Here is a 22,313-nt window from a genome sequence, read left to right as displayed (position 1 = left end):
TGCCCAGAGGGATGGCTCCTGACCCTCTGGTGAGCTACCATTGCTTCTTTTCACATGGTGAGTTAGGGCAGATTTTTTTCTCTAAAGGTTAGTTTTACCTTGGAATGTCTGAATTTGGAATAAAAAAAGAAATATTACCACTAGTCAGTAAGGTTCTGTTTGATTTGTTTTTCAAAGGAATTCTGAAATTAAGCAGTTATAAAACACTTATTAGGGCTGCAGTTTAGTCATGGTATTTTTTATCAAAAATCCTGGAGCACTCATGGTAAATTCAGTAAAAGTCATGGGTCATTACATTTATTGTGACTGCTCCCTGATTTTTTCTTATTTAAAAAAAAAAAACTTCCTCCTTGCCCCACCCCACCTGCAGTAGCCCCAGCACTGCAACCCTAATCCCACTCTGTGAGGAAGGGAGAGGGGACTAGAGAACAAGCCTGCCTCACACTCACCCTGGGTAGTGGCAGTTCCTGCAGCGCCTGTCCTGCAGGACTCTGCCTGGTGCCCCATGCTCACCCTGCAGCAGAGACTCCTGCAGCTGCTGTCCCACGGGGTTGGGCCCAGTGACCCACTCCAGCTCTTGTGACCTAGCACGCAGGGTTGCATTATTGCTCAGGTTTGACCACCCCACATCTCCCCCATTATGATGGAGGGGCATGTGAGCCAAACCTCAGATGTGCTGTGACCCCCACATGCTAGGTCATAATGCCACTCAATGAAGTTTTGCCCACCTATCCTCCCGCCATGATGCGGGGATAGTGGGGCCAAACCTGAGCAACGCTCTGCCTGATGAATGCAGAGCAGGCTCACTTTCCAGCCTCTTCATATCTCCTCACTGGGCTGAGGTAGGTCCACTCTCCAGCTCCTACCTCCCCACTGCTCCCTGGGCCTCTGCTATGCATTGGGCCAGTGACCCAGCCTTTGGGAAAGTCATACAGACAGGGAAAAAAGTCACAGGCAGACAGAAAAATCAGTGACAAATCTGCAGCCCTAATGATCTATTCTAGTTATTATACTCTATTACTCAACCACTATCCAACACTATCTTTCCAGTCCAGTAAATAAAAAAATTATATTCAGTAGATTTTTATGTAAGACCTAGCCAAAAATAATGTTTTCTGATCTTGCATTGGTTGATTCATAACAAACCCTGTTCCTAGAACTACACAGAGATCAGTCTCATAGTAAAAATAAACAAAAAAGATTCCCTTAAAAATCAAGCTCCATTTGAGAAACAAAGTAAAAAATTATCCGTGTTTGCTGAATGATAAAGTATACAATTAGAAAAGGGAGATTTTTACCTCCAACCTCTAAAATTATTCTGCAAACAATGGAGCTCATTAAAAATGATGAAATGGCAATTTTTGTTTCAGAAATAATTTCAGTGAAATAAAGTGTTGCTGTGGAACAATGATTTTGAAATGCTATGTAAATACCAAGGCAAAACAGATATGTATATATTTCTTGAAACAGAAAACCTTGATGCTGTGATAACGTTCTGTTCTAATGACTTAATTTCAGTTATTCCAAATGACTACTGGAGATGGAATTATTTTGTCTGATACATGATGGTGAAGTGGAGCAATGACTGCTTACTATACCATTGTTAAATAGATGTGTTGTGATTGGTTTATAAAAACAGATGGGTCGTGTGCTGTAGCCTTCCATTAATTTAATTGTCTGGCACGAGTTCCATTGGCTGACAATTGCTTATCATTTTTCTTTTAGCAAATGTTGCAGGTGTTTGTCCTGGTTGTTTTGAGAGGGAATACAAAGGAGAATGGAGGATGTAGAAAGGAAGTAATAAGCCATAATAAGAAAAGGAGAATTGAAATGAAAATGAGCAACACAGCATGTAAAATATTAGATTTAGAGGCACTAATGAGGGAAATTGTTAAATTTTCATTTATATACAGTGTGGGCATTTTAAGTACATTCTGTTTTTACAATTAACAATGAAATGATCTTTAACAATGAAAATGGGAATAATGGAGGCATTACTTATTTTTCTATATGCACGCATAATTAGCTTAAACTGTTGTTTGGGAGATTGCCACTGGGAATTAATACCAAAGGTTTTTTTGAATGGTTGTAAGAGACAGACAAGAATGTAGAGGAAGATTTTGTAGTCTTTGAAAACAGCAAGGAATTGGAAAAGAGACTAAATCAGGCATAGTTCAGATAGTGCTGCCAGGCCTGCAGATGCAAAGATTCCCTGTGTTCTGTGCTGAAATAGAAGTGTAATACTTACTACTCCATCTCTACTGTTGCATTGTGAGGATTACATTCTCTTTTGTACTGAGAGCTTTGTGCTAATAATAACTTCTTTAAAGATAGCATCTGTGCATGATTCTCACTTCTGGGTCTTAGTTCCTTAGCTCAAGACTGGCAAAACTGATGAAACTTCCCTAGCTCTTAGGGTTTTTCTTACCCTGGAGGGCAGCAGTAGCAGGGTAGAGTGTTAGCCTCACTGATCATTTTGCTCAGTCCCTGCTGAGTATAGATGCTGCCCTCTGAAATTTACAGTCAGTTATTTCCTTTTTGAAGTTGGCAAAGGAGTTTCATGCAGGAGACTGCCAGCCATCAGTCCTCAGGGTTGAAATAACAAAAAAGGAGCTTGGTCTTGCAAGTATTCTGGGAGCCAGATGCCCAGCCGATTTCATAGAGTTCAGTATTCAGAGCACTTGCAAAATCAGGAGCAAGTTCTACAAGGAGGGTCAGAGACCCATTCATTGTATAAGTAATCTGGCCTTTAAATGGTTTCATTAAAAGAAAGAAATAAGATTAGCCAATGTGCTTTTTGAGTTTGTCATGGATTAAGTAAAACAAGTGGCTAAACAAAAGATAAAAAATTAGAAATAACTGGACCAGAGTGATTTTTGTTATAACGTCTTATTAGGTTGGGTTTAGACCCTACTGCACAGTGCAAATGAAAAGTCAAAGTCCGATCCTGCAGTGGATTGCACATGCGGACTGCTGTGCCCAGATCGAAACCTGTTGACAACAGTAGTGTTCTACACCCACATAGCAGTCTGCCTGTGCACTACCAATGGGAAGATCGGACCCACTGAAGGCAATAAGCCAAAATATGGAAATGTGGAATGGCCTAATATGACATAATGGAAGAATCACATGGAAAACTATATGCACTCTGGCGCTAGTTCACATCTGTTAGGCACAGCCCAGAGTAAGAAAAGTCACACTGCCTCAAGGGGGCCCAGGGAGAGTCATTGCTTTCAGGAGCTTTCTAGCTCAAGGAGAGTGCATCTACTGCCTGCCCCGCCCCCCTTTATTGGGTACAGCCTGCTCCCCAGGCTGGTGCAGAAAGGGGTGGGAGTATGTTCCTCCTCCTCCTCCTCCTTCCCAAACAGTTTGTGTCCACAGTCTCCGTGTCCTCAGGGGACTGTGCTCCCCTGAGCACAGGAACTGCAGTTTTGCCTGGCCTTCATGTGGGCCATGCAAAGAGGTTGAAGGTGCCATGTGCCTCTCCTCCTGCCCCCCACCCGCACCCCAGCTTCAGTTCACATAAGGGCCAGGCAGAATCTGACTCCTGATGTTAAAATATTGAATGTTAAAAACATTTTCTCCTGGCTGGTAAACAAATACAAGAGCAGGTTGGAAAGGGCTTTATAGTTGCTTCCCTTGTATTGCCACATTGCTGGGGTCACAAATGGCATTTCAGCTGCGGATGACAAAGTTCAGCAGAAGACTCAGAAATAGCATTGAAAATAAAACTCCCTTTTGGTGTGCATTTTAGTTTCTTTCTGCTGTGAAGTACACCTTAGCTTTTAAACTTACAAATTGCAAGGTTGAATAAAATGGGTGTGAGTTAGGTTTAATTGTTTTTGCATTTGCAGATGGATATGGATATGAGGTTCGCTATAAAAACCTTATGGCCCCTTCTCTCAAAAATGAAGAAATCTTACAAAGTGAAAAGGACCAAATAGAAAGTGAAGGAACAGCATGTAATATCTCCAAGGACAGCCAGAGGAAACAAACTATAACATGGGTCCATTTAATCCGCTACCATAATTACTTAATAAGATATAACATGAGCCCTCTCTTTGGTATGAACTGTCAATTTTACTTTTTTCTTGATGCCAGGGGAATTAGTTATTCTCTGAGACTAACTCCAAAGTACCTAATACTGAGCCTGATTCTGAGCTCTTTTGCACTGTGTAAATCAGGAGAAACTTCAGTCAATGGGGTTATGCCAGTGTAAAACCAATGTAAATGAACATAGACTCAGGATACCATATTATGTCTCTTTTGCAGCACCAAATGAGTCTCTTGAAATTGGTTTCTCATTATTATTTCAGTAACCTATTTCATTTTCAAACTTTCTTTTTAATTATGGAGACCTAAGTAAACATTTGATTGTCAAGGTGATAGTGAGAGTTGCACTTAAAAACAACATTACATGCCAGGCTCCAGGGGTGGTTTTGGTCCTCCGCAGCTGTTGTCTCGGGGTAAGCCCCTAACTGAGCTCCTGAAGGAAGAATCCATCTCTCTCCACTGAGCAACTCTTAAAATCACCTCAGAAAGCTTTTCTTTCTGCAAGCACCAACTGGGAGGTGGGTGCTTTAGTCTGTCACAGAATTGTAAGGATTCTTAAGCTACTTTTGTTATGTGTATTCAGCTACAGACAGCCCTGGTCCATGACTGTGGCTTCAAGGTGCTACAATTCAAATAAACAATAATAATTAAGAACCATCAGTTTAGTAATTCTGAAAAAATATTTATAGATTTTTGCTGAATTTATTTAAATTTACTATGTGATTTGGATTTATAAACGTCAAGCAGTCATAAAGTCTATATTTCTAAATAGCAAATGGTAAATTAATGAAGATTTTCTCTTTCCAAAGCTGTCTCCAAATCAACACCTGGACCATTTTCTATGGAAGATGCACTGTTCACTTCTGTTTTTGATACAGGAATTGTTCTACGTTTAGCAAAAATGCATTTTTTCCTAAAAAAACATCTGTATATATATTCAACCTGTTGTCTTGAAGATTTTCCAAAACAGCTGCAGGTTTTAGAAAAACCAGGTGTTAGTCTGGCTGCTATTCCTGTAAAGGTATGTTTTAAAAATTATTTTCCCTGTCACACTTGCATGACATGCCTTGCACTCATCATGCATGAAGAGCTTCATGGACTCTCCAAATTTTCTGTTTCTTACCAGCTCTTCTACAAGGGTGACATTCACACCACTGCACAGGGCCAGCACAAAGCCCATGCAACACTTAAGTCCTGCTCAAGCCTTATTTTGAGGAATTAATTGTTGCACAGGCTTTTGTGCTGATCCTCTGCACAGGAGTGGAATTGCATCCAATGTACATTGTGTTTAAAGCATGGAAAACAGTAGCAATTAAACAATGTTATTTTGAAGGGAAATTTTCATAAAAAGCTAAAGAAAATTTCAGTGTTATTTGATAGAAGACCAATATTTTTGTCTTATCCCTTGGTCAAATCCCCATGCATCACACCAAAAATACCCAATGCCTAATACGTATTCAGATTGTACAAACCTTCTATCCTGTCAGAATTGTATATGTTTTGTATATATTCTATATGTTACATACAATATTATGAAACATTTCATTCAAAAAATGAATTCTATTTATTTGTCTAAAGAGGACACTGCAGAGGTGTTTAACTCCAGGTTTAGCTTATTTTTAAACGTGTGTTACAATTGTAAATATGCTTATTAGACCAGCTGAGTTAGTAGTTTTAGAGTCAGTCCTTTCAGGACTGAAGGGTTGCAAACAAACGTGGCAACTAGTCCAGTCCAGATCTCACAGTCATAGAGTTTAAGGCCAGAAGTGACCACCAGATCATCTACCCTGATTTTCTGCATATCAGAGGCCACCAACACAACCCAGCACCTACACAATAAATCCAAAGTATTACAGTCCACAGGAGCCTAAGTTATTACGTGAATCAGGCAGCGCATGGGAGGGACTGACATATACCAAGGCTCTGCAATGCCGGGAATTGATAAATGAAATATACCCAGATTATCTCAGTGAGTGAGCTGCACAACATGCTGCAGAGGAAGGAAAAAAAGCCCCAAAGTCATTGCCAGTCTAATCTAGGGGAAAATTCCTTCCCAACCCCACATATGGTGATCAGTTAGACTCTGAACATGTGAGCAAGAATCAGCCAGCCAAGCATCTGAGAGAGAGAATGCTCAATGCCACTTTGGAGCCCTGGCCCACCCATACAGTATCCCATCTCCAGACATGACCATCTCTGATGCTTTAGAGGAAGTAGACCAAACAAAACCACCCAAGAATACATTGCAAGGGTGAGGGATGTCCTCTCCTGAACCTTGCAGGTGGCCAGCTGAAGCCCTGAAGCATAAACTTTTAAGAACATAATATATAAATTGGAAGAGACCCCACCCAGGTCTGCTGAGCTGTGTCTTCCACCATCACAAACAACTCCATCATACAATCCCACTCATACATTTGTCCATCTCTCACTTCAAAATCTAGTTTTTTCTCCCCGCAACTCCTATTGTAAGGATGTTCCAGAATCTTACTCCTTTGATTAGTAACTTTCTGATTTCCGGTCTGAATTTGTTTATAGTCAGTTTATATCCATTTGGTCTGTTGTCAACATTGTCCTGTAGCTTAAATAGCCCTTTACCCTCCCTGGTGTTTGTTCTCCCTTCTTCCCCCCCACCTTCCCCAATAAGAGCAATCATATACCCTCTAAGCCTTCTTTTTGCTAGATTAAATAAGCCAAGCACTTCCAGGAGAAACAAAAATAGGTCTGGAACTAGGTTCCATGATTGCAAAAGGAACTTTTAAATGTTAAGGGAAGTTGACTGAACTTAAGAGGTCAAGCATCTGAATATGAAGAAGCTTGGAATTACTGTAAGTCAAAATTGCATAAACTATCTGAAGCCTGCATCCAAAGCAAGGGGAAGAAACTCATAGGGAAGCATTGCAGACCAAACTGGATGAACAAGCATCTCAACAGATTATTAAGAGAGAGCAGAAAGCCTACAAGGAGTGGAAGAAGGGATGGATCAGCAAGGAAAGCTAACTCTTGGAGATCAGAAAGTGTGGGATAAAGTGAGAACTATCAAAAGCTAAGCAGAACGGGACATTGTAAAGGAAATTTAAAACCAATAGTGCAAGGTTCTGTAGCTATATAAATAAAAAGAAAACAAGTAATGAAGTGGAACCACTAAACACTGAGGATGGGGTGGATATTAAAGATAATTTAGGTATGGGTCAGCACCTAAACAAATACTTTGCCTCAGTTTTTATAAGGGTAATGAGGAGTTCAGGGGCAATGGCAGGGTGGCTGATGGGAGCAAGAGTGTGGAAGTAGAAATTACCATATCTGATGTGAAAGCTGAAGCAAAACACAAACAATTGTAAGACCAAGAGCAAGGATTTTTCATGAATCCATAAACTTCGGGGGTCATATCCCAGGATTGGAGAATTGCATATATAATACCTATATTTTAAAAAAGGGGGGGAAGGGTGATCTGGAAAATGATAGGCCTGCTAGTTTGGCCTCAACTGTATGCAAGGTCTTAAAACAAATTTTGAGAGAGTAATTAAAGACATAGAGGTAATTGGGATAAAATACAACATGGTTTTACAAATGATAGATTGTGCCAGACCAATCTGATATCTTTCTCTGAGAAGATAAGATTTTCTAGAAAAAGGAAATCCAGTAAATCTAATTTACCTGGATTTCAGTAAAGCATTTGATACAATTCCCATGGGAAATTGTTAGTTAAATTGGAGAAGATGGGGAAGGAACTGGTTAGGAGACCTTAGCAGGTCATACTGAAAGGTGAACTGTCAGGTTGGCAGGGGGTTACTAGTGGAGTTCCTCAAGGATTGATTTGGGGACCAGTCTTATTTAACATTTTCATTAATGACCTTAGCACAAAATATAGGAGTGTGCTAATAAAATTTGTGGATGACACAAAGTTGGGAGGTATTGCCAATATGGAGGAGGACCGGAATATCATACAAGAAGATTTGGAGGACCTTGAAAACTGGAGCAACAGAAATGGGATGATATTTAATAGTCATGACTTTGCACGTAGCGACTAACAACAAAAAATTCTGTTATAAGCTGGGGATGTATCGGTTAGAAGTGACAGAGGAAAAGAAAGACATGGATGTATTGGTCAAACTATGAGCCATCAATGTGATACAGCTGTGATAAAGGCCAGTGCAACCATAGGATGGATCAGGTGAGATATTTTCAGTAGAGACAGAGAATTGTTATTACCATTATACAAGACACTGGTGAGACCTCATCTGGAATACTGAGTGCAGCTCTGGTCTCCCATGTTTAAGAAAGATGAATCCAGACTAGAACAGGTGTAGAGAAAGGCTACTAGGATGCTCAGAAGAATGGAAATCCTACCTTATGAGAGGAGACTTAAGGAGCTTGGCTTGTTTAGCCTAACCAAAAGAAGGCTGAGGGAAGATATGATTGCTCTCTATAAACACATCAGAAGGATAAATACCAAGGAGGGAGAAGAGTTAAGGGCCAATGTTAGCATAAAGAACAAATGGATATAAACTGCCCATCAACATGTTTAGGCTTGGAATTAGACAAAGAATTCTAACCAACATGGGAGTGAAGCTCAGGAACAGCCTTCCAAGGAGACTATTAGGGGCAAAAAGTCTAACTTGTTCCAAGACTGAGCTAGATATGCTTATGGAGGAGATGGTATGATGAGGTTGCCTCTAATGGCATATGGCCCATCTACGACTGCTATCAGCAATATATCCATGTTGGCTGGAGATTGGACACTAGATGTGCAGGGCTCTGAGTTACTACAGAGCATTCTTTTCCAGAAAAAAGGGTCTCGGCTGCTGGGTCTTGCCCACATGCTTAGGGTCTAACTGATCGACATATTTGGGATTGAGAAAAAAATTTCTCCCAGGTCAGATTGGCAGAGATCCTGGGGGGTTTTCATCTTCCTCTGCAGCATGGGGCATTGGTCACTTGCTGGTTTGAACTAGAATAAATGGTGAATTCTCTGTAACTTTAAATCAAGATTTGAGTAGTTCAGTAGCTCAGCCAGAGGTTATGGGTCTATTTCAGGAGGGGGTGGGTGAAGTTCTGTGGCCTGTGATGTGCAGGAGGTCAGACTAGATAATCACGATGGTTCCTTCTGGCCTTAAAATCTATGAGCCTCCTCTCATAAAATAATCCCTCTATGCCCCCAGTCATAGAATCATAGAATATCAGAGTTGGAAGGGACCTCTGGAGGTCATCTAGTCCAGTCCCCTGCCCAGAGCAGGACCAATTCCCAACTAAATCATCCCAGCCAGGGCTTTGTCAAGCCTGATCTTAAAAACTTCTAAGGAAGTGGATTCCACCACCTCCTTAGGTAACGCATTCCAGTGTTTCACCACCCTCCTAGTGAAAAAGTTTTTCCTAATATCCAACCTAAATCTCCCCCACTGCAACTTGAGACCATTACTCCTTGTCCTGCCATCTGCTAAGACCATCCTAGTATCTCTTCTCTGCACCTGACCAGAATTGTACACTGTATTCACATGAGCTCTAACCAGTACCTTGTCCAGTGGCATTAAGACTTCTCTATCTCTTCTGGAAATGCCTCATCTGATGCATCCAAGGATTGCACTTGTATTTTTCAGAGCCTTATAACACTGTTGACTTATAGTCATCCTGTGATGGATCAACATATCTAGGTCTCTCTCCATCTCTGTCACTTCCAAACGATGAACCCCAGCTTGTAGCAGAAATTCTTATTATTAGACTCAAGTCCATGACTTTGCACTTTGTAATATTGAATTTCATCCCATTCAGGTCTTTAAGGTCATCAGGATTTTTCCATATAATATTCTGTTCATTGTCTGCATTGATGATGCCTCTCAACTTAGTACCATCAGCAAATTTAGTACACTCTTATATTTGTGCCAAGGTCAGTAATAAAAAATATTGAATAAAATTGGTCCCGAGACTGATCTTGAGGAACTTCATTAGTAATCTCCCTTCAGTTCAATAGTTCACCTTTCAGCAGAACCTGTTGCCTTTTCCACTTTAGCCAGTTCCTTATCCACCTTACAATTCTTGTACTAATCCCCATCTTCTCCAATTTAGCTAGTAATTTCCCATGTAGTAGTATATCAAATGTTTTACTTCAGTCCAAGTGTATTAGATCTACTGCATTTCCCTTATGTAATAAATCAGTTATTTTCTCAAAGAAGGAAATCAGGTTAGTCTGGCACAATTTACCTTTGGCAAACCCATGTTGCATTACATCCCCATTACCATTAACCTCCATAAATTTAATTATTCTTTCCTTCACAATTTGCTCTAAAACCTTGTGTACTACTGAGGTCAGACTAATAGGTCTGAAATTGCCCAGATCACTTTTCCCCCCTTCTTAAATATAGGTACACTGTTAGCTATTGTCCATATGGTATTACCCACAAATATATAGATTTATTAAATATCCTTGCTACTGGACTAACAATTTCATTTGCCAATTCTTTCAGTATCTGGAATGGAAATGATACAGAACCCCACCCCACCCCCCCATTTGAGCACATTAAGCTCTTTAAATTTTCCTTCCAACTCACATGTGGTAATTTCCATTTCTATGTACTCATTTTCATCAGCCGTGCTTCCATGTTATCATCTTTATTGAAAACTAAGGCATTGCATTCATTTAGATTTTGGGCTTTTCCTAGATTATCCGTAATCCCCTTCCTATCCACACTGCATAGAGTCCCAACTTCATCTTTCCTTATTTTCTTTGTATTTATATAACTAAAAAACCTCTTGTTATTTACTTTCCATAACATGGGCTAATTCAGCTTGACTTTTAGGTACTGTCATTTTATTCCTACATTTTTTAACCTCCAAACTGTAGCTTTCTTTGCTGATCAATCCCTTCTTCCATTCACTGTAGGTCTTCTGCTTACTCTAATAACTTCTTTGATGTGTTTCAGAGTAACAGCCGTGTTAGTCTGTATTCGCAAAAAGAAAAGGAGTACTTGTGGCACCTTAGAGACTAACCAATTTATTTGAGCATAAGCTTTCGTGAGCTACAGCTCACTTCTGATGAAGTGAGCTGTAGCTCACGAAAGCTTATGCTCAAATAAATTGGTTAGTCTCTAAGGTGCCACAAGTACTCCTTTTCTTTCTTTGATGTGGTTATTTGTCAAGCTGGGTCTGGAGCCTTTCCCTACAAGTTTTTCCCCTTGTTTGAGATGCAAATTGGAGATTGTTTTTATATAGTTGATTAAAAGAAATTCCAAGCTTCAAACCTAAATAAAGCTATATACTCACATTATATCATTCACAGCAAGCTTCAACAGTTGGAAGTGCAGGGTCTGCAATAACAATGCCATATATATTGATTTTAGTCTCTGAAGGTTCAATGTAAAGTTAAACATTATTTTCTTCCCATCCCACTCTTCACCTGAACAGGAATAACAATTACCATTACAACATTAAAATAACAGGTTATTCTTTATGGTTAATCTTACTGTCCTTTCTTCAGTGTTTTCATATAAGCCTGCAAAAATGTGTTCTCTTACCCATCTGATTTAAACTGCTTTTATGAAAGTAGCTCTTTAGAATTGGTGAACTTTCTGTAATGTAAGACAGCATAGCATTACCCAGTTCCCAGCAATGAAGAGCTAATTGTGCCACTGAATAAACTGTAACTATATGATATGTGACATTTATAACAGCCATCATATATCAAAAATTATTTTACTCAGTCTGCTCTTCTTTTGATATAATTAGTGTTACACTGTCCTAGAATAATCAGCTCCAGAGATCACTGTTATGTTTGTGACAGGTGCAAGCAGCATAATCATGAGTTAGTTTCACTGTTGTAGACAGCTAACAAGCATAAAATTGTTTGATTTTTTTGTTATCCGCTCAAAGCTTCATTGATTTTTATAATAACATTTTAGAAACTTTAATCATTCAGCAGGTTGTATGCATTATTTTAAAAAATTGTTCCTGTAATTTGATACGTAAACCTCAGCGGCTTTTCACTACAAATAGGTAGATGACTTATTGAAGGTATCATTGTTATATTCAGGATCTCCTCATTTATGCATGTCTGTATAACTTTTTTTCATCCATTGAAGCTTTTTTCTGCTCTGTTGAACAAAGAATCCAAACAAATTACATTAAAATTTCAAAAAATGCTCTAATAAAATGTACCTTTTAAAAATTTTTCATGCTTACATTTTATATCACTCTGTAAGACAATAGTTTGTTTACAGGATTTTGAGAAAGTTGAGTTGATAAATACCAATGTCTGTAGTCCAGCAACCCTCCAGTTTGACAGGAGGAGCTGTGTCATCTTTCTTCTGAAAGATTCAATGTGATGTAAACCACAACAAATGATGATGTATGTTTAAAAACAAAATATGCCACATAGCACTGTGTGGTACATTAGAAATATATACTGTAAAAAGAAATTTCTATAAATCCTTAATTAAACTGTACAACATAGACTAGATATTGCAAAATCATAGAGATATCAAAAATGAAATCTTTTTATACACAGATACACATTAACATGGAGATGCAACAAACTTACAACAACATTCTAAAATGGGCCTGGGAATAGGGATTTAATCAGGCATTGAGGGCTCAAAAGTGTCTTAAAGGTAGAGCCTTGTTTTGTGGATGGTGAAGAGTTCATGGCCACAGCCAGAGCACCAAGAGACACTGAGGAACCATGTATAGTGTGGGGTACCCCCAAGAACAGAGTCTGCTTTACTTTGCCAAGAGACCATTGTGCGTATGTCATGGGTGCTTATTGTCTCAGGGTGTTTTTATCCTTTGGATCTGTGTGGCCAAGGACCCATTGACCATATAAGACCATTTTTTGTGGCCAAATGGTGAAGTCACTACTGTAGTTATTCAACTCGCTTCCATATATGTTAATATCTCAGCACTGGATTTCCACATGATCAGCATGTCAAATAATTTTTAGAAAGGACGAACCATTTGGAGCTTAGAAGTACAGATTTTGATTAACTACTTCACTTTTAAAAACTCTTCAGTTTACTCATTTTAAAATGTTTCACCATGTGAACTCTTAAAAAGCTCAACTGAGAAAAATGGGTGTGGCTTCTTTTAAAGCTGCATATTTACTTGAATAACTATATAAAAGGTATCAGAGGGGTAGCCAGGTTAGTCTGGATCTGTAAAAGTGGCAAAGAGTCCTGTGGCACCTTATAGACTAACAGACGTATTGGAGCATGAGCTTTCCTGGGTGAATACCCACTTCGTCAGATGCTGTATAAATAAAAGTAGTATATTTATACAGCAGTAGATGTTATAATGGGACTAAAAAGACAGTGTAGATTGTCTAAAGCAGTGGTTTTCAATCTTTTTTCATTTGCGGACCCTTAAATTTTGAATTATGGTGTGGACCCTTTTGCAAATCTTAAACATAGTCTGTCAACCCCCAGGGGTCCACGTACTCCAGGTGGAAAACCACTGGTCTAAAACTAACTGCTAGCCAAGCTTATTTTATATTGGAAAAAAATTATAAATCATTATTTTGGTTTACATTTGTTTTTCAGGTGTTTCCAGAAATTCCTGGAGCCCCACATAAGAAGTCCACAGTGAGAATAGCTTCCCCTGTTTCTTTTAGCACAGACACAGACATTCAGCTAGACAACAAGGCAACGATTGCTCCAAACAAGGAACTTTGCATCCAGTGGTACATTCCATCTCTGGAGAAAAGAACGAAAGATATGGAGACTACGGTATAATTACAAAATGGAAAGAGTTGGATTGGAGCTTTTTATTAAAAATAACAAAGTGCATTTAAGCGCAGTACCTGAAACTTGTATAAATTCTATATACATACAGTGCATGATGCCACACACCTGAAATTGCCTGTGTATGAACCAAAAATCTTCATCTATTGCTAAGAAATAAATTTTCAACCATAAAAGCAAATTAATTCAGTAAGACTAAAGTTGACCTAACTCATCTTGTTGGTATTACTCCATAGACTGGGTGATTGTGCTTGCTATATGGACCATAATAGTTTGATATAATAAAATGACTGACACACACCAGGGCAGAGAAGAAGCTTCAATAGTAACATGTCCCCTAACCCACATTCAGTAGAAGCCCTATGTTCAGTCTGCATGGGGTGAAGACTCTCTGGGTTTTGGAATGTGTGGTTGAATGGGGTCAGGAAGTCGGGGTGCATTCGGGGTGGTCATGCCATGTGGCATAATCTTTCAAACCCACAGAAATTACTTACTTACTTAGTGGTAGCACCTACAATAGTCTGGATGCTGTACAAATAGCTATATAGAAAGAAACAACTCCTTCCACCAAAGAGTTGACAATCTAAGGTTTCTTTACAGGTTTTGCTGTTTTATGCTTACAATACAAAGTATGTCAAGATTGTCAGCATCAAGACTTTCAATTCAGTCAATGTGTTTTCTGGTCACTTGTGGATTCCACTGACTAGGTAATTAATCACAGACCTTGTTATATTACTACATGCTATATTATGTGTGTAATGTCTACTGTATGCATAATTTGTGTCTTGATCAAATGATGACTGCTCAGAAATATAACTTAGTATTTGAAGGCTATAAATACTAAGGACAGAGATCAGTTGTGTAGGGTGCTACAAGGGGGAATAGCTAGGAGTAATGCGATAAAATTAGGTAAAATAAATTTTAGGCTGAATGTCAGTAAACTTTGAGATATATCAGACTGTGGATAGAGTCCCAAGGAAAGTAATAGAAGCAGTATTGTTTGAGCTATGCAGAATTGAACTGGAGGAAGCACTGGAGAACATTGTGAAGGGAATAGTCTTGTAGGTAAGAGGTATCCCTGCCCGGCAAAGTTCAGGAACTTCCGAATTTTGTTATACAACTATAGCAATATTTTATGTATTATTTCAAATTCAACTCAGATCATCAAATTGTTAAACTTACCTGGTGTGTTCTGGCATACAAAACACATAACATAGCAACAAAGGCAACAGAATGGCAATGGCATAAAGGAGAAAATATTATTTTTGAAGTATGTTTCCTCTCACCATTTCTGTTGTGGTTCTTTTAAATCACAAAATGCCTAATACTGCATTTCTTCACATTTCATATTTCCATTGTCTTCAGTGAAAGCTTGGTTTTTGCAAAACTGCAGGATCAGGCTTGAAATGAAAGAAACCATCGTAGCAAAACTATGTGAGAAACAACTCATGTCAATTTGTTTATGTATGGAAATAAAAGTAACATCTAAGCATTGCCAAATGTATAACTGCATTTTGTAACAGATACAACATTATTCTTTTTTAGAATTATTTCCTTACGTGAGAAATTGTCTAATGTGAAACAGCACATTGAAATTTTGGTGCAGTCATCTACAAGTTTTCCTTTACAAGTACAAAGTGAAAGACAGAAACAAGTGCCTTCAAAAAAGTCCAAAATTAATCTCGCAAAGGTGCAACTTGATGAAAAAACAGAAGTAAGTGAGGACAAATTATGCCTAAGATTCTAAATACGTCTGATAGTCCAATGTCTTACATGTTTGTTTTTGAGGAAATGGGAAAGTTGGAAGAAAAGACAAAAACTGAGACCTCCCTCAACTACTTCAAGGAAGGTTGAAACATTTTAACCCACATCACCTAATCTTTAACTTTGTAACTTTTTTCCTTTCTTGTCAGGTGTGCCTGACATAAAATATGCTCAGCTTCCTTGAAAATAAAGGCCACATTCTCAGATGTCTAAATATGGCTGTAAGCACCTAACTTTTTTAGTGATCCATATTTGAAAATGTTGGCCATGGTATTATACTAATATGCAGATGAACACAAAAGCTCTTTTGACAAAATAGCTTATACATCTTCAGTGCAGAATGGCCAGTGATTGGATTCTAAAAAGAGAAACTTCCAATAACTGAGTAGGACTAAAAATGGCAAGGAATTTCTTTTCATTTTCTCTATACCACCATGCTCTCTCTTTTTATTAGCAAGGCTGAATATGTCTCTGTGACAGAAATAAATAAATACAAAAGAGGCAATTTCAGGATTTCCATGTGGTCTCTTTGAGATAATGTCAATGGAATAGAATATCGCTACAGCATAACTGCTGCTTGATAAATGCCAAGGAAAAGAAGACGTTTATTTTCAAAGTGGGAGACGTTTATCATGTGACACTGTTCTCTTTATATCTATTATATGAAATGATTAATGATGTAGATGCTGTCATTTTTCTTGATGGGTGCTGTGAAGCAGTGACAATTGCTCACTGTGCCATTATTGAAAAGCTGTATTCTGACTGGCTTGGAGAACAAATGATGTTTCAGCCAATCACAGAATACAGTGTTTTTAGGAGGTAGACAGAGCTGTCCTTTAGTGACTGTTTCTGATTAGCTGAAGGTTTTTGTTCAAACTTTCATTAGTAAATAAGTCAGTGATCTGAAAACCACAGTCTGGAATGCTAATTGGTTGTGGCATTTCTTTTGTATGTTACATGTACATAAATATCTTCCTCCTATCTGCTTAACTCTAATGTCTCCAGTAAATGTGTGGCAGAAGTACATTTATTGGGGGCTTATTCCCAGAGCTGTGCTGTCCATAGGACGGACCGGGGCAACCGCCTGGGCCCCATGCTTTGGGGGGCCCCGTGCTTTGGGACACAGGGTCCAGGGTGGCCTGGGGGGCTAGCAGGGGGCCTGGCACTAGCAGCAATGAGCAACTTGGCCCCAGGCTGCCCCACTCTGCTCCGCCTCACCGGCTCCTGGTGTCGCTTGGGGGAGGAGGTAGAAGCTAGAAAGAGGCAGGGCGGGGGCTTGGGGAAAGGGGTAGAATGGGGGCGGTGAGGGGGTAGTGGGGAGGTGTTGTCCCAGGCCCCGCATTCCCCTAGAGACGGCCCTGCTCATTCCTCAAGTCAATTGGTGTTTTGCCTAAGTAAGGACTGCAGGATTATGCCCTTGGGTTGCTATAGAAAAGACCAGCATGAATTTACTGTGGATACTATAAGTCTGGTACTTTATACATTTAAGGATTCTGAGCATCACTTCTCTGCAGTATTAAAAAACGGAACATAAACATTCCCACACTTTGAATTCTGTCAAAACAACAAATAACCCCATAATTGTGAGGCAATGAAAAAGAATGTTTAAAAATCCTCTCTAATAGTTCATAGCATAAAACGTAAAATACAGCATTGATTTTTCCTATTTTGTTATCATTAGGAAATGCTTAAGCAATGTTTGTCTGAAGTAAAAGCTTTGCTGTGTATTGTTCCAGATCTGGCCTCTCCATTAACTGAGGTATGATATTCTGATTTTTAAAAAACCCTCTTTTTCTTTAAGGCTAAAATTTTTTGATCAAACTAAAACAGAGATGATATCAATTAGTCTTTCTTTCTTTCTTTTTTCTTTCTTACGTTATTGGTTTTTAATAGAGATTTGTACAATCAAAATAGCATTGATGTACACAATTGTGACCTGCTCAATTTAGGGCACCCTGCCTATACCCTACCCACAGCTCAAGGCATGACCCAATCAATGTAGGCACCCCCACCCTTTTCCTTCCGAGGGTTCAGGGTGTAAGGTACGTATCTTTACCCACAGGGCTCAGGAAGAAACCTAATCAATTTAAGTACCCACCCCTTTTCCCAGTGAAAGAGCTTTAAACAGCTGTGCTCTAAACACCTATTTATTAGCAACACTCACAGAATACATATACCAAGCAAATCTCTTATGCTCACCACTCCCAATATACAGACAAATTTCACGCAATGGCCAGTGAGGATCCACTAATCTAGGGGTTCCCAGCGATGCCTCTGCACGTCATGGTCATATAGAGGGGTCAGAGTTCTGGCAGCTTGATGTTGAACTGCAGCCCAGAAATGGTTCCCAAAGAGCATTGTTTTTCATTTACATTATATAGGTAAAACTAGCTGCCTTCATTAAATTTACTAAACCTATCACATTATCCCCCACTCCTAAATAACAAATATTTAACCAATTACATACTGGCACCTACCTGTCCTCCTTCCTGCCCAAGTTTTTACATTTACAATTTAGACATGAAAGATAAACTTAGTTGTGACCTTCTCTGTTTATGCAGATGGTCAGTACTGAAATGCTGGTCAGATCTTATCTTAATATTATTTTTTTTTTCCAATTTTAGTGCTGAACTCCCTGAGTTTCACCCAAGGCTGGTTTAATATGGGACCGGGGTTAGGGGGCATATTTGATCAGGTCTCAGGCCTCCACAATAGCATGATTATAAACTTTATATCTTTGTTGTTTGGCTACAAACACTTCCTTCTACATACAACAGAAAACTAAAAATGCTCACAGTAGATTTGTCTAATTTTTCCCTTCTCAACCTTTGCCAAGAGCTACATCCTTTGCATAGGCTCCACCAGATTCCCAGCACTTTTTAATATAAAGACTACATGTATCCTTACATCTAGCTTTGGACCCTCCAGTCATTTGGGCTTTCCTTTTGTCCTTTTTGGCTCTTACCATCAACTTTTTGGGGAGGTGGATTGGTACATTTTTTGTCCATGACAGTATACTCAAGTTGTTACCCCACTTGTGATCAGCATTCAGTTTCTCTTGGAGGCATCCAAAGAGTGATTGTGACCTCACTACCAGTTTCCAAGTCCGCAGCAAGACTGTCTTAAATAAAAACAAGATGGGTGAGGTAATATCTTTTATTACACCAGCCTCTGTAAGTGAGAGACAAACTTTTGAGCTTATACAAAACTCTTCTTTAGATCTGGGAAATGTATTCAGAAGGTACTTTAATGGATCTGTGAAGGTAGGTGTAGTGATCTGTGGGTTTCTTGTATGCAGTTGTCTGTAGGGTTCCATTGCTGAAGCTGATCGTGGAGTCCAGGATGTTGACCAGACTCTGTCAGAACAACTGATACAAAACCTGTAGACATAGCTCCACTGCTACGATGATCGACACTCCCCATAACACACCCTTCAAAATCCAGGGATTCTACACATGCCTATCACAACATGTGGTGTACCTCATTCGGTGCACTAAATACCCCAATAACAACTATGTGGGTGAAACCAGACAATCACTATGCTCCCAAATGAACTCTCACAGAAAAATGATGAAAGACGAAAATACCAAATTGCCTATGGGTGAACACTTTTCACAAAGCAATCATTCTATATCTGACCTCTCGGTCTTCATCTCAAAGGAAACCTGCGCAACACCTTCAAAAGATGAGCCTGGGAGCTTAAATTGATAACTTTGCTGGACACCAAAAATCATGGACCGAACAGAGACATTGGATTTATGGCTTATTACAACAACCTGTAACCCACTAAACCCCTGACCCCCAGCTTTCTGTTTCCCCTATGACTGGAGAGGTGTTGACAGGCTACGTGACTGTGAATGGACCCTTGAAACTACTTATGCTATACAATCTTTTTCACCTTGTATTTTGTTGTGACACCCAGAGTATGTTTCCCAGACCTGAAGAAGAGCTTTGTGTAGCTTGAAAGCTCGTCTCTCTCACCAACAGAAGTTGGTCCAATAAAATATATTGCCTCACCCACTTTGTCTCTCTAATATTCTGGGACCAACATGGCTACACCAACACTGCATTAAATAAAAACAGGTACAGCATACCATGTTAAAAAATCTGTTGGTCAGTCAGACTCAGCATGACAATTCAACCACCGGCCCTCTAGGGATTTCCTGCCTCTCTTCATTTTTTTCAGGTTATTTGTAAACCTTGGTGTTCTGTGAGGAGAAGCTGGCCTAGGGGCAACTATTGTGATAGTAGATGCCAAAACATTAGTATAAAGTCTCATAAAACTGTTGATAGACTGATGAGGACAATTTTTTCCCTCAAGTCTACCTGATGGAAGCTTAATGGTTCTTCTTTGAATGATATACCGATGGGTGCTCCACTTGTAGGCGTGGCAGCGCCCCCTGTGCTTGGGATCGGAGATCTTCATCAGCAGTGCCTGTCGGACCACACATGCACACCTCCCCCGTCTCGCAGGATGTATATGTAGTGCTGTGCTGTCCAACTGCCCCAGTTCCTTCTCTGCTGCCTTTGGTCTGGGACGGAATCCGCAACAGAGCCTGCTTATCCTGTTCCCTCAGTAGATAGTGCGTTAACTTGTTAGTTGTAGTGTAGTTCGTATTTTCTTCTTTTCCTTCTCTTTTCTTCTATCTAAATTTTTTTTAAAAAAAATTGTTGTAACTTTACCTTTACAGTTATTTCATAGTTTAGGTTTTCGTTTCTCCGCTTCCCATCCTTCCCACCCAGGAAGCTTTTTTCTCCCTCACAATTATGCCCAGATCACCCAGGTTTAAGAGGTGTGTTTCTTGCGTGGTCGCCTTCCCAGTACCAGAGGGCCACCTGCAGTGTATTCACTGTCTGGGAGAGCGATACGTCCCACAAAAATGTTCCCACTGCCCTGGCCTGATAGCCAAAGCCAGAAAAGACCAGGAAATTCAGTTAAAATTTCTCCTCATGGAGAAATCACTACAACCGGCATCGGACCCAAGCCCAGACTTTCCTCCTGTGAGGCCTTTGCGCTCTGTCAGATCATCTGCCAATCCTCATTCCCTGCGTCCCTTGGAGAGAAAGTCATCTCTTTCTTGCTTGGATTGAAAGAAATGGGCTCCCTCCTCACACTTTGAGGCACAGCCTGCCAGAACACCATCCACTGAGAAGTCAGTTGCTTCAGTATCATCTGACAGGGGACATAGCTCCAGGGCCCATCCAAGTACTTCTCCCACCAAAATGAAAAAACCGTCTCGCAGTTCTGAAGACCGAGACAGGCCATAGAAAGTGTCCGCACTGGCAAAGTCATCAGCACCGGCCAAGCCTCTTGCTCCATCTACTGACTCTTCAGGGGAGCACATCCCTCCTTCAGCATTGAGTCGCACATCGGCACCGATGATGCTTTTTCCCCCTCCACAAGACTTCAGATATCCTAAAAACTTGCTGGTATCTGACATTCCTGAGTTCCCTCTCCTTAGACGTGACCTCCACCCACTTCCACCTTCCTCTCCAGACTCACGATGCTCCCTTCCTTTCTCCCCCAAGGACGGAACCTCCCTTCTCCAGTGATGAGGAGGAAGAAGAGGAGAAGGAGGAGGGCTCCATTGCACCCTCATCTGCCAGACAAGTTCCACCTACTCATCCTCACTACGCACAATCTACATCTGGTCCACAATCTTGGTACGGACCACCATGGATGCAACCACATGTTCCATTCCCTTACACTGGCCATATTGGGACCTTTGGGCCAGGTACTGGGCACAGTCTGGGAAACCTCTCATGGAGCAAAACCAGAGACCTACACCTCTCCCTTCTTCATTGGTCTCTCGCCTTCTGGAGGCTGAGCCTCCACCAGTACTGCCTGAGGAAGAACAGGAGGAGGAACAGAAGGAGGAAGCTACACCAACATTACATTTCTCTTCCTCTTCCCCAGACGAGGCTATCGTGCCCCCATGTCCTATGACTGATGACAACTTCAAACATTTTTAAGAGTTATTCCACAGGATTTCAGACTCTCTTCAGATTCCTTTTGGAGGAAGTCAGCAACAAGCAGCATAAGGTGCTTGATAGTCTGCACACACCCTCTTCTTCCAAGATCTCACTACCAATAAATGAGGCTCTTCTCAACACCACGGAAGTGCTCTGGCAGCATCCATCAGCCCTCTGACTTTCAAACGTGCCAACAAAAAATACTATGTTCCATCAAAAAATGCAGAATTTCTATTCTCGCAGCCCACCCCTAATTCTCTGGTAGTCAGTGTGGTGCAAGAGAAAGAGACCGTCAATACCAATCCCAGTCTAGCCATCCAGACAGAGATTGGAAATGCTTAGACTTATTTGGATGCAAGGCGTATTCATCAGCCATGCTTCAATTTTGAATTTTGTACTACGAGCTCTGATGGCTAAATACAGTGACAGTAGAACCTCAGAGTTATGAACACCTCAGGAATGGAGGTTGTTCATAACTCTGACATGTTCATAACTCTGAACAAAATATTATGGTTGTTCTTTCAAAAGTTTACAACTGAACACTGACTTAATACAGCTTTAAAACTTGACTATGCAGAAGAAAAATGCTGCTTTCCCTTTGTTTTTTTAGTAGTTTACATTTAACACAGTACTGTACTGTATTTGCCTCTTTTTTTTTTTTGGTCTCTGCTGCTGCCTGACTGCGTACTTCCAGTTCCAAATGAGGTGTGTGGTTGACTGGTCAGTTCATAACTCCAGTATTCATAAATCTGAAATTCTCCAGTACTTTTTTTTTTTCTCTCCTGCTGGTAATAGCTCACC

General features: G+C 40.1%; 1 protein-coding gene across 1 annotated transcript in view; it reads left to right on the top strand.

Moving 5' to 3' along the window:
* Positions 1-22,313, top strand: part of CFAP54 (cilia and flagella associated protein 54) — a 209,517-nt gene that overhangs the window by 180,032 nt on the left and 7,172 nt on the right. The window contains exons 63-68 of the mRNA XM_074941863.1: positions 3,855-4,064; positions 4,863-5,074; positions 13,575-13,760; positions 14,376-14,482; positions 15,321-15,489; positions 17,221-17,298. Of these exons, the coding sequence (XP_074797964.1) occupies positions 3,855-4,064; positions 4,863-5,074; positions 13,575-13,760; positions 14,376-14,482; positions 15,321-15,489; positions 17,221-17,298 (962 nt within the window). The remainder of the gene's footprint in view (positions 1-3,854; positions 4,065-4,862; positions 5,075-13,574; positions 13,761-14,375; positions 14,483-15,320; positions 15,490-17,220; positions 17,299-22,313) is intronic.

The sequence above is a fragment of the Natator depressus genome, chromosome 1 (assembly GCF_965152275.1).
Source record: "Natator depressus isolate rNatDep1 chromosome 1, rNatDep2.hap1, whole genome shotgun sequence".
In the NCBI taxonomy this organism is placed as follows: Eukaryota; Metazoa; Chordata; order Testudines; family Cheloniidae; genus Natator; species Natator depressus.
The sequence above is the reverse complement of the archived record's forward strand: the minus strand, read 5'-3'. Positions and strand labels throughout refer to the sequence as shown.